The 15,046-nt window shown below is 40.4% G+C and overlaps 1 protein-coding gene across 1 annotated transcript; it reads right to left on the bottom strand.

Moving 5' to 3' along the window:
- Positions 1-443: 443 nt before the first annotated feature.
- LOC306977381 (uncharacterized protein) lies at positions 444-13,522 on the bottom strand. The gene is made up of 18 exons (XM_079575682.1): positions 13,291-13,522; positions 11,290-11,452; positions 11,071-11,220; positions 10,815-10,975; positions 10,392-10,568; positions 10,181-10,319; positions 9,791-9,978; positions 9,578-9,719; positions 8,960-9,090; positions 6,718-6,987; positions 5,266-5,428; positions 5,058-5,207; positions 3,868-4,028; positions 3,506-3,682; positions 3,072-3,210; positions 1,479-1,666; positions 1,043-1,184; positions 444-695 (listed from the first exon to the last, which is right to left on the bottom strand). The coding sequence occupies exons 1-18, from the start codon at positions 13,489-13,491 to the stop codon at positions 520-522; spliced, it is 3,018 nt and encodes a 1,005-aa protein (XP_079431808.1). The 5' UTR covers positions 13,492-13,522; the 3' UTR covers positions 444-519.
- Positions 13,523-15,046: the final 1,524 nt, after the last annotated feature.

Genomic DNA, 15,046 nt, shown 5'->3' with positions numbered 1-15,046 from the left:
CCGGGCATGCGCATCTCACTGACAGGAGGCTCAGGGGAACAACTGCTGGAAGGACTATCTCTCGGCTGGTCTGGGGATGCCTTGGGATCCCCACGAAAGAGCTGGAGGAAGCTTGCAATCTTAATATAAGCTTGTAATCGTAATATAAGCAAATATGAAGCTGCTGTACAGGTCCGTGACCACAGGGATTTAACTGTAATTAATGATTACTCAGAGCAGATAACATAGTGTTGTTAGTCAATGGACTTAGATGTGAAATTTAATAGGCGTGCGTGTGTGAGAGAGAGACAAAGTAGACTTTTATCTCTTATCTTTATTATTTTTATTTCATTCATCAAGACAGTGATAACTGAGATTGCATTTGTCTTTTGCAAGAGACAGAGTGTCCCAGACACAAGGCAGCAGCATAATTGAAACTTTGTAAGTTTACAATAAGACAAATATGACACACAAATCTGTTAACAATTGAAGAAAATGGGAAGTAGATGGTTTTCCAAAGTAATGCCACCATCCCACAGACTATCTCAGGTTGGCACACAGGCTGTATGGTTTGGGAGAGTGGACAAACCCCATGTCACACTCCAGACTGAGCTGCTCTCCATCCGGGGCAGAGAAAGTGAACCGCTGCAGGAGCCCAGAGAAAAACAGGAACAACTCCATCCTGGCCAAATGCTCACCCAGACAAACGCGCTTACCTGAGAGCAGACAGGCACCGGTCGGGTTCATATGAGACCAACCATTTAAGGAGCTTCAGATAACATCGAAACTATTGTAAAAGTATAAGTAGCAAAGGTCATTTAGATAAGGTTAATTTACCAGCCCAGGTATTATACCTGAATCTGAACATGTCCAGACAACAACTTTTCAGGCACGCTCAGTTTAAAAGTGCATTTTGTCTTATTGTAGATTTATCAATGACCCTCCATATTCTAGGGCTATAGGAGAAATACAAATTACTTAAAGATATTTGTCATGATACCTTTCTGTATAAAAAATATCTTCATCCTTACCTACAAAATAAGCACAAAACCTTTGAACTGACCTATAGAGAAGGGCAAAAAGGCGTCTCTCTTCCTGAACTTGCCATGTTCATCCAGAAAGTGGCGAGGGTTGAAGGTGTGTGGAGACTCCCACATTGTCTCATCGTGGAGGACAGAATCTAAGTTGCCAGTAACCATGACACCCTGAGATTACAAAGACATATTAAATGCAGTCAATTTTTTTTCTACAATGTTCCAAAGAGCCAGATAAAACTGTGCTTGAAAGAGTATCAGTCGTATAAAAATATTACATAGCACGCACAAAGTGGGAGATGGCACAAATGTTATCTCGTCACTGACTCAAAAAGAGGAAATTAAACACCCATAATAGCATTATAGGTCAAAATAATACAAATCAAAACAATTAACAGCTGTTTGGTGGTTTAATCCCGAAAAAAATATTAGTATTTTAGTTTATATCCTGCTGGCCGTGTGCACCTTGGGAATGGTGAAGTTCTCCAGAGTGGTTTCTTTCGTGGTCACGTGCGTCACATTTAGAGGGATGATGTTTCCCATCCTCTGAATCTCATGGATCACTGCGTTAGTGAAGTGCAGCTCGTCTTTGTCCTCCATCGAGGGCATTCGAGAGGAACCCACCACAGCATCGATCTCAGCCTGAACCTTTTCTGAAGACACAGAGGAAAGATGGTCTGAGACAAGATCACTGGTCGTCTCCTTGGCGCCTGAGACACAGCAGCTTTATCGATTTAATCATAGTCAGAGTTGAGGCCTGTCTCACATCTTCAGGAAAACTGTTTCAGATTTAAAACGCATCACACCGAAGAGCAGCATGTTTAGCATCGTCTCTAATAGTTTGAGATTATTAAAATCGAACAAACAAGTAAAAGAGACTTATACACATGCAGAGCTACATAAAGTCTGTTATCTAAGCGACAAGATGCCAGTGCTGAGAGCAAAGTACTGGACTAATATGTTCATCCAGCAGCAGCGCTCTGGTTGGACTGCAGGTCATTACTGAAGTCCAATCCCATCGATGTCTAAGCGACTTGCCCTCTCATTTGCACTTTCCCCCCACTGTCCTGCTCCAACAAGAACTGGACGTTCGCTCCACATTCGTCGGCCGTATCTGCAGAAGGACTCCCATCAACCCTGGGCCTAATGGAGTGGAATCTCTCCGTCAGTGTGGTTCATGGTTTCTTTTTTCTCCCCCTGGGTTTTCGAGTTATTCCTTGCTGTGAAGGTGTTTGCATTTGTCTGTTTCACTGTTTGGTGTCTGGGCCATAGCTGGTTTCCAAACTTTGCTTGTTTGTAAATCAAAAATATTCCTGCTGCCATGTCTGTTTGATACAAAAAACAAGTTGATTTGATAATGTGTCATTATTTCGGCATCAAGACTGCTCTTCTGCAGGCTTTAGTTGTCGAGGCCCTTGATTAATGTACTAAGACTTGGGGTAATCTAATGCATTCTGGATGTCGCCAGCCGCGAAAACATTTTTGGTAAACGGTGGACATTAATCATCCAATCAGAGACGCATTAAGATTAGGCACCAGCCCACTATCCTTAAGGTTAGTGGATAGGGCAAGGGATAAGCTGATTGGTTGATATATGTGTGACGTTTCATTCTCATGACTTGTGACTGGTTGATCTACCAAGTATCCTAGGAAAAAGGGCCTCAAGTTGCTGCTGTGACTCTGGCAGCGGTGCAGGATGGGCTGATGTGTTGACGGGACACTGACAGAGATCCTCTTTGCAGCGAGAGGATGCCTCACTCTGCCACTAGCGTTCCAAAATGTCATACACTGCCTGATTGTCTTTGCTCGTATGACGGTTCTGTTTTAAATCTTTGTCCCTGTCTCACTGTACAACCTAAGACCTGCGATTTTCAGCTACGACCTAAGATTTTTCTCATGACGAGGGATCGTACGTTGTTTGGAATGGGCCCAGGAAGACTAGCTGACTGCTTTTTGCTCTCAGCTAATGGGATCCATATAAATAAACAAATCGTACGTCGCAGACGGCCAAAATCGCACAGTGTACACCCGCCATAAGGCTTTGGATATCAAACGCACCTTGGATGTGTGGGTAGTAAATCATAAACAGCAAGGCCCAGTCCAAAGTTGTTGTAGTGGTCTCTGTGCCAGCAGTGAACAAATCTGAGGCAGAAATGCATAAATTCCACGTATCAAATCCAGCCTCTTTATCCTCTGTCTGTAGATAAAACACAATAAATAATATTTTTTTTTATTAATGCTACACTTGATGTACATTTTAAAGTAATAAAATAGTAACAAACAACAAAAACAAGTCCTTTTTTTCATGTAGCAAAAATCAAGTATTAAAGTCTATGAGCAGGTTTCGTTGATAAGACACTGTTTTTGATCAGGGCTTCTTTACCGACAGTACCATCTTACATGGACAAAAAGGTCTGGACTACTCAATTCAAAGGATAAAATCTAGTTAGGCTTCATCACATGCTCCAACAGGAAGGGCATCCGGCACTTACCTCAGCTATTTCAGTGAGGAAGCAGTCGATGTAGTCTCGAGGGTTGGATGGATCGTGGGTCTCTTTGTGTTCATCGATCTTAACCTTTACGTAGTCGATCATATTTTGAATCAAAGTAGTAAACCTGTGGTGAGGTCCAGGGAGCCTCTTCATCAACCACGGGATGACATTAAACACCTATGTGGAAAAGAGCAGGACCTGTTCAACATTACTTGCTAAAAATCAAAACCCCATGAAAAAAATGTATGGCCCAGTTTGGAGTTACAATATTACGGAAGATTTACGGGATAATACGGGAGAACAGTGGGAAGGAGGGGTAAAACTTCAATAACTAAGTCCAATATTTATAATAGAAAACAAACCTGGACCCAGATAGAGCCCTCTAGCCGTATCAGCTCCTTGAACTGCTCAAGAATCTGCTGGTGCTGCTTGTTGCTGTATTCCATTCTTTCGCCAAACACCAAACAGCAGATGATGTTGGACATGGCTTGGTTTAAAGATATGTGAGGATTAAATGATTCCCCTGAAAAAATCAACAACATTGAAACGTTACACAAATCAGTGGAGTTTTGAAGTTTATATTTTCATGGGAATGACGGCTGTATTCTGAGGTGATTCTGAGGGGGGCTGTAATGTCTGTGACTCTTAAACATAGTTACCACGATTATATTTAAGATTTTGCAAAAGATTGTCCCCAAGCTTTCCTTAGTTTGGCCATTTGTGTTATGTTTATAGCTTCACTTCCTTATTGGACACTGACAGGAAGTGACAAAGATTAAGGCAATAAAAATAACATTTCTGCCTAGCATTTCTTCATTAAAATGGCTGCTTCACTGAAATAAAATGATAATTATGCAACAGATGTTATCCATCTAAATAAGTCATATTTTCAAAAGCATTAAAACCTGTCTTATGCACTTGTAATAGATGGACAATAAGCTGATGATGCCGATAGCTTTTGATTTGATTCATGAAGCTGGTGGAATGACTGACAAGCGTAAAAATCAATTCTTATAATGTACTTCAGGCATAAGAGGGAGCTCTTGGACAGACGGCGTTTGCGGTACAAGGGCCACAGATCTGGAACACTTTACCTGCTGATCTGAAAACTTTAACAGACCTGAGCGAGTTTAAAAGTAAAGTTAAACAGTGGCTCAAACTGAATCAAACTTGTGGACACAACAGAAGTTTATAATATTTTATTGCAAACTTTTTCTAAATTGTATTATTTGTAATGATTTATGTAAATGTTAATATTTTATGTCTTAGGGACCAGGTCTGCGAACTAGCTTTTAGCTATACGGCCTATGAGCATGGCATCGGTTATTGTAACAATGCTTCTTGTTCTGTCCCTATCAAATAAACATATGAAAAAAATAAATGATAATAATAATAATAATAATAATAATGTAAAGAAAGAAGAATATGCAAACTCTGGCTGTGTGAGATGTGCTCCAAACTACTCAACCGTCATGTCGAGATCTGATCCTTCTGTAAACTAAATAATGTTCTGTGTCAGAAGGGAAGCGTAATAAGGATGATAATGTAGCACCTTTCTGTTGTGCAAACACCTCGGCGAGATACTGGCACTCCTGTTGAATGGCCGGTTCCAGTGACTTTTTACCCAGACCAAAGTTTCTGAGTGTGTGAAGAGCGAACCGCCTCTGCTGTTTCCACAGGTAGCCATTGGACGCCACAAGACCTGCACCACAAAAAAATAAACAAAATAAAGGGAATATTTAAACTAAACTCTTACTCACCTGAATTTCCCATTGATTCTGCCCAAATAGGGAAGGTTGGTCGGTCGACGTAGTCCTCTCCTTTCACGGCCAGCGCCTCTTTTACGAGCCTGTATCCATGGATCACCACCATTCTTCCTCCAAAAATACGAAGGCTGTAGATGTTTCCATACCTTTTAGCAAACTGGACAGGACAGAAAAAATAAATAACCAGGACTAACCCAGAACTCAATCTACTTAATCAGTAACTTCAATGAAGGTTCTTCAGTCATAAAGATGACTCACAGCAGGGCTTGAAATTAACTTTTTTTCTTTAGGAGCACAAAAAAAAACATTTTTTTTTTAAACATATCACATGCCATTTCCAGCATTCTGTTGCATGTTTGGTTTGATGTATTATTTTAGCTGTTTGCATTGATTTAGCAATCTACAAAATTCATTATATTTTAACACTGTAAATGATACACAGATATACAATACAGATACAGTCTATGGACTGAACACGCGAACATACTGGATTTTTTACTCACAAAAAAGGCTTTATTACATTCCAACAACTACGTATTGTAGCCGAGGAGTAGTTAAGAATGATTAATTTTAATCTTTAATCCTTATAATATATAGCTATGTTTGAGCAAATCTGTTCAATCACACTGCTCTGCTCGCACTGGCCAATCAGATTGCAGAACATGGACTTCCTTTTTTTGTCCCATCATCATCATCATCATCATCATCATCATCATCATCATCATCATCATCATCATCATCATCATCATCATTTATTATCATTATTTGTATTATTTGTATTATTATTTTTAGTAGTAGTGGTAGTAGTAGTAGTCGTAGTAGTAGTAGTAGTAGTAGTAGTAGCCTAGTAGTAGTCGTAGTAGTAGTAGTAGCATCATCTATTTTTTCACATTTTATTTATAATATTTATTTACTACTTTTATATTTTGAGGCAACGTATTAGGTCAAATACATCTGTTCAGTACAGACTGCACTGTTGTTTACTATATCTGATCGACTGGTCAGCCTTATTCTGATGACTTAACGTGCTGAATGAAGAAGAAAACCGAGCGGTCAAACTTTGGAAGAGAGAGGGCGCAGTGGCTGAAAACAGCAGCTGAAATGCAAACACAGGGCGTATGAGGACACATGCGCTCTGTTATAGTTTGTGTGCTCACTTTTAGTGCATGCGCCCTCTAACCCTGTGTAATGCGCGCGTTGATGTTGTATTTGCGACCTCAACTTAAAGATAGTGAGCTGACGCCATAGTCTCTTGAGAGAGCTCCTGTGAGAGCGCAGACTAACGTGGACATTTACCACAAACCAAGCAGACTGGGATTGTATCTGTTTACTACAAAACTGCGTCATTCTGTTTAATTATGTTTTTTTTTATTTCTGAAAAAGAGTGTCGACCCGGAGTTTTGATCTAGGCTCTGCTGGTAAAATATAGAGGGTTGGAGATTGTACCTGCGCAAAATCCAAGTGCATTGACGAAGGTGAAATGCGAGGTATGTCTCCAATAAATGGGATCGGCCACGGTCCTGGAGGGTAGTTTTGAGGTCGCCAATATTTAATAATATCAGCAAACAAAGCGAAAAGGAATATAAAAATCAAAATGCTTCTATAGTCAAGCCACTCCAAACCCAGTGCTTGGAATAAAGCCTCCATCTCTGAGCTTCCTGATGAGTCGACCCTCAGCTTCGTCTGTTCGGGTCGAGCTACAGCACAACAGCTCCACTGTGGGAGGAGGACCATAGGGAGGACCTTCATGTCAGGCTTTCTCACTCACAGAGGATACTGCACTCTAATGCTTTGAGTATAACAGAGAGTTGCTTTGCAATAACTTTACCTTAGCTTATAGCCTACTTTAAAAACTCTAAACCTACTCCTTTTTGCAAATTCATGGAATAATTGTTTTAGTGATTTGATTCGAATCTGATTTGATTCATTGCTCAACTTAAGCTATATCGAAGTAGTGGCAAATGTAATAGTGATATAAAACAGATTCAATGACCCTTCACTCGTGACCGGTTCCAGGGTAAAGGGAAGAGCTGATAAGCCAGAGTTAGTCAATGGACTTGGTACATGAGAGTCAAGTTGATTATCCTCCTTATAATGTTATTGTCATTATGCGCCTACAGACTGGACGTGCAACACAAGTCTTTCAGAATCTGAGTTCTATGGATCTAATGATCTCTTTTTTAATTATGTTGATCATTTTTTTGTTTTTTTGTTCATTTAATCCACAATGCCCAATTCGTTTTTTTTTGTTTTTGTTTTCCTACTTTATTGTCTCCGTAGGGAAATTTGTCCTCTGCATTTAACCCATCCTTCGATGCTGCTGGGGCAATCCGTAAGGAGCAGTGGTCGATGGTAGTGGCTCCATGATGTGGAGCCAGGCTGATGGTCAGAATCACCTGGCTGGAGGATTCACCTATTGCACATGTTTTTAGTGGTAGGGGAAACCGGAGTACCCAGAGGAAACCTATGTAGACACGGGGAGAACATGCAAACTCCACACAGAAAGGCCCCATCCTGGTGGGAATTGAACCCGGGACCTTCTAGCTGTGAAGCGGAGGCGCAGCTTTGTTTAACTGACATACAGGATTTATTAATTTATTTTAAAAAAAAATGAAATATACAGAACCAGGATTTGGTGATTATGCATTCAATAGGTTCAGTATTATTATTTATTTACTAATTTACTCCCATCAAAACCTTTACTTGGCAAAATGTAAAGATAATTTTTCCACACATCTGTGTTTTTGGATGAATAACTTAGAAAAATGTTTTGGCACAACAAAAACATACAAGTTTATTGTGTCTAGTTTTAGTCACAGGATTTGGCAACCTAAAGCTTTTGGCAGTTGTTTTTCTTAAAGGTGCATTATGCAACTTTTTATGTGGAAAAAAGTTGATATTTGTGTGCTTTTGACCTTGTAGAGACCCAGCATGATCCTGGAGCATTGTAGAGACCACTGTGAGGAAAGTAAGGGTACAGGAAAGAGTACAGCCACGGGGTAGTGACTCAAACACAACTTTCAAATGACGTAAAGTAATAAATAACACACAATTTATTTGAGTAAAACAATGATTTAACATCTGTTTTTCATGTCTGGGCTGGTAATGTTTATGAAGTATATTCTTGGCCGTTAACTCTGCTGTGGACAGAACTGTGGAACGAACCTGGACTGTAAAAGGAAAAGTCATTAATTTAATTGTACTGGCTATATGTCCATAAAACTTATATTAAAAAATTATCTAACTACTCAAATGGCCACTGAGTCTACATTATGGCTTAGGTTTTACACAGGTTAAGAGGTACCAAAATCAACCAATGTCCGTACAAAAAAATGCATTTGAGGAGAGGATAGCAAGCTCACAGACATTTTCTGCTGCCTCTCTGTCGCTAGTAAAAAACCATGTGCCCTCACAGCCTGATCCACTTATGTAAATGAACGCAAGCAACATTGACCTATAATAAATAAATAACAATCAAGAAATAACAAGCATAAATGCAAAATTAACTTTAGCAAGAAAGAAAAGAAATTAGGCTATAACTTGACTTCAGCCTAAAATAAAAAAGTGCAAAATAGCCCCCACATTAATTAAATGGGAAAACTCCAAAGTTTACTTTTTTGTCATTGTTTATCTCTACCACAGATTATCTCAGCTTGGCACACAGGCGGTATGGTTTCGGACTGTGCACCACGCCCATGTCACACTCCAGGGTGGGCTGCTCTCCCTCCGGGGCAGAGAAGGTGAACCGCTGCAGGAGCCCAGAGAAAAACAGGAACAACTCCATCCGGGCCAACTGCTCGCCCAGACACACGCGCTTACCTGAGAGCAGACAATAAACATAATATACTGTAGTAAACACCTGCCGAGTATAGGCTTGTGTCAAGAGGAGATCGAGCCTTTTCAGCCCCTAAACTATGGAACATCCTGCCCCTGCACCTCTGCCAGCTCAGTCTGCGGAAGAATTAAACCAAAAACACACGAGTATTTAACACTGACAAGACCGCACAATTGGAGGGTTTGTTTTTTCCCTGTATATTTTTCCCTGGCTTCTTTGTACAATACTTTTATCGGTATTCTAGATGTTTGGTGTCATCTTAAATTGTTTTATCACATTTTAATTGACTATCGCACTATTTACTGTTTACACTGTCTGTACAGCACTTTAGTCAAACAAAACTGAGCTTTGTGGCTTGTGAAAAGACTTCCAGACTAGAAACCAGTCAAAAAATATAAAAATATGTGAACATAGTCTTGCTAATAAAGCCCATGGGCTCAAAAGTTGTTAAAAAAAAAGAGTATTACTAGCCTATAGAAAATGGCAGAAAGGCGTCTCTCTTCCTAAATTTCCCATGTTCGTCCAGGAAGTGCCCAGGGTTGAAGGTGTTTGGTGTTTCCCACATTGTTTCATCGTGGAGCACAGAGTCAAGGTTACCGATGACCATGACGCCCTGAGATTAAAAAAAGACAAAAGTTTAATTTTCAATAACATTTTAGTTCAAACCGCACTGGCCTTGTGTACTTTGGGTATGGTGAAGTTCTCCAGAATGGTTTCTCTGGTGGTCATACGCCCCAAGTTCAGAGGGAGGATGTTTCCCATCCTTTGCACCTCATGGATCACTGCGTTTGTGAAGTGCAGCTCATCTCTGTCTTGCAACGAGGGCATTCGAGACGATCCCACCTCGGCATCAATCTCAGCTTGGACCTTTTCTAGAAATAATAACATCCCTTTTTTAAATTGAAAATTGGCAGATTACATATTTGCAAAGACAAAACAAGACGCCTGGAGCTCACAGAAAGGCAGAGCCAGAGAATACAAGATAGCAACGCAACTGTGGCTTTGATGATGTATTTACTTGTGCCTTATTTATCCATTTGTGTGTAGCCTGACCAGGTAAAAGATCGATCATACCTTGGGTGTGTGGGTAGTGTGTCATAAACAGTAAAGCCCAGTACAAAGTTGTTGTAGTGGTCTCGGTGCCAGCAATAAACAAATCCAAGGCAGAAAAGGATAAATTCTTTAGATCAAATCCAGACTCTTTATCCTCTCTCTGCAGAGGAAAAAAAAAAAGATAATGTCTATTTTTTAATTTAGATATAAGCTCCAGTAATTAGTATCTTGCCTCTGCGATTGCTGTGAGGAAGCAGTCAATGTAGTCTCGTGGATTGGACGGATCGTGGGTTTCTTTGTGTTCACTGATCTTAACTTCAATGTAGTCGATTATCTTTTGAGTCAAAGTGAAAATCTTCTTGTGAGGTCCAGGCAGCCTCTTCATCAGCCAGGGGGCGATATTGTACACCTGTGTGGAGGAAGTTACAGTAGATGCAGTTTGTATTTGATTCAATATATTACACGTCTGAAGTAAATACATGACTTAATTATTACCATACTTTGAACATTTCTTTCACAATTATTACAATTATTGAAAGGATGTCTACTTTATACTGTTCTTTTTCTTGAATACAATTCTCTGAACACCTCCAGTCAAGTCCAAAATAGTTTTTTACCGCTTGTGTACATACAATATTCATAAATGAAAACAAACCTGGCACCAAATACTGCCCTCTAGTTGTATCACCTCTTTGAGGTCCCCAAGAATCTGCTGGTGCTTCTTGTTATCGTAGTCCATCCGTTCACCAAACACCAAACAAAAAATGATGTTGGACACGGCCTTGTTTATAAATATGTGAGGGTCACACGGTTCACCTGCAATAAACAACAACAAGGACATATTTGACTTGCCAATTCAAAACTCATTAGTGTTCTGTATGTGAAGGGTTTCATAATAGTGACTGAAGCACCTTTCTGTTGTGCAAACACCTCGGCCAGATACTGGCTCTCCTGCTGAATGGCCGGTTCCAGAGACGTTTTACCCAGACCAAAGTTTTTGAGCGTCTGAAGAGCGAATCGCCTCTGCTGTTTCCACAGGTAGCCATTGGACGCCACAAATCCTGTGTGCCAGCTCTTATCAACAATGTCAAAATAATTATTTTAATGAAGCAAGTAGGATTTATACTCACCGGAATTTCCAACCAATTCTTCAAAGAGTGGTATAGTTGGTCGGTCAGCGTAGTCTTCTCCTCTCATGCCCAGCGCCTCTTTCACGAGCCTGTATCCATGGATCACCACCATTTGTCCTCCGAACAAACGAAGGCTGTAGATGTTTCCATACTTCTTTGCAAACTGCAGGAACAACAAATACCCATCAGCGATTCTCATCCAAGGACTGAACCAGGATTTAATCTGGTTAAAATCACCTGGATTCAAATATATATATCTTTATTTTTACGGTAGGCTTTATATTCGTTAGGTTAGTTTTAAGTAACTTGAAGCAATAGAATAGGATATGGTCTCAACGTATACAGCTCTTTTCCACCGACATTAGGCACGCAAAGCGCTTTACAGCAAGGATCCAGACACCCATTCACACACTCATTCATACACCGATCTACACTGACACTGGAGGCAAGGTGGGTGAAGTGTCTTGCCCAAGGACAAACGACAGTATGCACCTTCAGGAGGTAGGATTAAACCTTTCATGAGACGATGTATGCACATGTAAGTGTAACAGGGCTTCAACATGTATCAGTTCAGTTTATTCGGTCAAAATTATAACAAAAGATTTACATTCAGTTAAGTATACTTCTTCATAACATAACATACAAAATGACCGAAAAGGTATAGGCTGAAGCTAATGCTTATTTTGCCTACCCTTGTTTTATAAACTTACATGCAGATAAAGGAATCATGGCTTATGTCTTAGTGAGTTTTTTATTTTTTATTTTTTACAAATCCTGCAAAAATAAACCTTTAGAGGTTTATTTTCTGAATAGAGTTCAGAAAATTCCACAGTTACCATGGAGATCCGCCATCATTGCAGCTGTTAGCATACATTTCCATGGACTAACATTAGCTAAAAACAGTATAAAAAGTGGAGAAAAAAGCAGTGGAACAACTCCATTAGCTGCTGCTGGTAAATACATCTAACACACTGTGGTGTCCATGTGCTTTAATGCGAACAACAACCCCAGTATTTTAACTTTAAAAATCTCCATTAGTTTACAATTGCTCCTAATCCCATAATGCTTATTTTGTATTGACCTTTATTTAACCAGGATGGTACCACTGAGATTAAGAATCTCTTTTTCAGAGGAGTCCTGGCCCCAGAGGGGAACCTATTGTACACGTTTTTAGTGGTAGGGGAAACCGGAGTACCCGGAGGAAACCTACGCAGATGCGGGGAGAACATGCAAACTCCACACAGAAAGGCCCCATCCTGGTGGGAATCGTACCCGGGACCTTATAGCTGTGAAGCACGAGCACTAAACGCTACGCTACCGTGCTGCCTGTGCCGCCCCGCCCACTTTTGCCACTTTTTGCGTTGTCTCGGCACTTCCGTTGTACGCGTTGCGCCCACGCGAGCCTTCGGAATAAGGTGAATAAGTTTGAAAGCAAAAAAAAAATAAAAAATTCCATTGTGTAATTGGATGAACAATATCCCCATCTCCCCTGTCTTCTCTGTCAGTGTAGTTTTAACTCTCACAGACAATTAATAAGAAAAAAAATCGCAACTTGCTACGACACCTGCGGTTGCGCTTATGGCCTCTAGGGGCAAGAGTTAGTAATCCTGCAGCATTTCTTCATGGTATTTTAGAAATCTGAGCATGTTGAAGTGAGTGACGCGTAAGGTAACATTTGAGGGATGTAGTGAAACAGCTGGAGCAGTTTTAGCACTAAAAGTTGACAAAAAGTATTTTCAATGCACCTAAACTATATTTCCATGACATAAACTGGGCCACATCAGTGAAAAGTCTGGACACGCCCCTGGCTGCGCAACACGAAGACAGTGAAGTCATGTAAGGTCAGCAGCTCAGTTCCGTAAACACAGCCAACAACGAAAGGAAACTTCACTTGTTTGAAGGCTACTTTTCTCCACGTTACGTAGCCTATATGAGGTTGTGTGAGCAATTTTGTTAGAGATGTGCCATAAGCTACAACTGTGATCGACACGGCTCTGATACCTGCGCAAAATCCAGATGAATCCTCGAAATTTTGATGCGAGCTATGTCTCCAACAAATGGAATCGGCCACGGTCCCGGAGGATAGTTTGCGGGTCGCCAAAAGTTCACTATATCTGCAAACAAGGCGAAAAGAAACAGAAATATCACAATGCTCCTATAGTCGAGCCAATCCAACCCAAGTGCGTGGAATAAATCCTCCATCTCAGCTCAGCTCTGCATACGGGACCCACTGCTTTCTGTGCAAAAATAAAAATAAAAAACAGGAGCTCAACATGAGTCATCGAAGCTCCACCTTGCGGATCAGAAAAATCAGATAAATCAGTGGAAAAACACTGGTAGATGATGTGTTGTTTTAGAATGAATATTTATGTATTTCCCCTCCTGGAACCGCCACCTTACCGTGGAGGAGGGGGTTGAGCGCCCATGGGAGCTCTGTTATCGGGGCGTCGTGCCCCTGGTAGGGTCTCCCATGGCAAGCAGGTCAGACAAAGAGCGGTTCAGAAGCCCCTTATGAGAGATCAACAGGCCCAGTTAGAATCGTGAGGACGTCCTTCTGTGAACCCACCACCTGCAGAAGGAGCCATAAGGGCTGGTGCAATGTGATTTGGGCAGCTCCAACAAGAAGAAGAAAATGAATGGATGGATATTTATGTATTTCTCTATTGTCTTTCATTTTCATTTAAACTATATATTTATATATATATATTATTATATTTTATAGCCTAATTCTCCTGCTGCCTATGGGTGGCGCTCATGGGATATATTTAGCCATACATCCATGGTGGGTAGACTGGTGATGCTGAGGACTTTTTATTTAGCCTTTATGTTTTTAGTGCTGGACGCCTTAATTTTTTTAACCCCTGCCTGAACCGATCACGTATTCCTCTAGTTTGGCTTTACCCAAATCTAAACTTCTTGGGGGAAAAAAGCGTCAAAATAGCGACAAAAATGAGACAAAAACAAGGATGATAAAGCCACAAAAATGTGACAAAACTGCCACAAACGGGCAACAATAAAACAATTAAAAAAAAGTTATTTAAAGGTGACAAAAGTGACGAAAAAGTGACAGAAAAGTGACAAAAATGCAGCAAAAAACAATAAAGAAATGATGTATTGAAAAAAAGTGACAACATGACGTCAACATTGCGAGGGGAAAAAAAACATCCATTTAGACCAGTTTTGTAGATCTTAGCTTTCAAATGAGGCGTAAAATCGTGTCCTAGTTGTTTCATAACCATAGGTTCGGGCCACGGTGAACAATAGCCTCCCTGTTGAGTTATATAAATGTCAAATGATACATTCATGATTGGCTGCAGGGTATAGGGCGCAAAGAGCTGATAAATGTGATAATAATGAAGGCAGAAGCCAATAGCCAAGCAGAAATAATTGTTTTATACATAGTACACGCACGCACAGTGTTTTACTCAAACTTTAGGATTTCTCATTCTTTTGAGTTCTTCCTCCACCCTATTAATTTCTCCATAAAACCAGCACCAACATTTGTAATATAGGTGCAGATGTGGAGGAAAACAGAAAGTCCAAAGTTATGTTCATTTATAAACACTTAGATAAATATAGATAACTTTGGTCATCTGAAATGCTGTATGGCCTGTTTGGATTTCTCCATACAGGCCAGAGTTTGTTTGAGAAAAAAAAGGTGCATTTCATACGTTTGACATGTTTGACTTATCTGTTTTCGTCCTTATCTAACCCCCACCCGGTTTTTCAGTGGAGCAGGTCCAGCCCACAGAGTCCA

Source organism: Gobius niger (genome assembly GCF_951799975.1).
Source record: "Gobius niger genome assembly, chromosome: 17".
In the NCBI taxonomy this organism is placed as follows: Eukaryota; Metazoa; Chordata; class Actinopteri; order Gobiiformes; family Gobiidae; genus Gobius; species Gobius niger.
The sequence above is the reverse complement of the archived record's forward strand: the minus strand, read 5'-3'. Positions and strand labels throughout refer to the sequence as shown.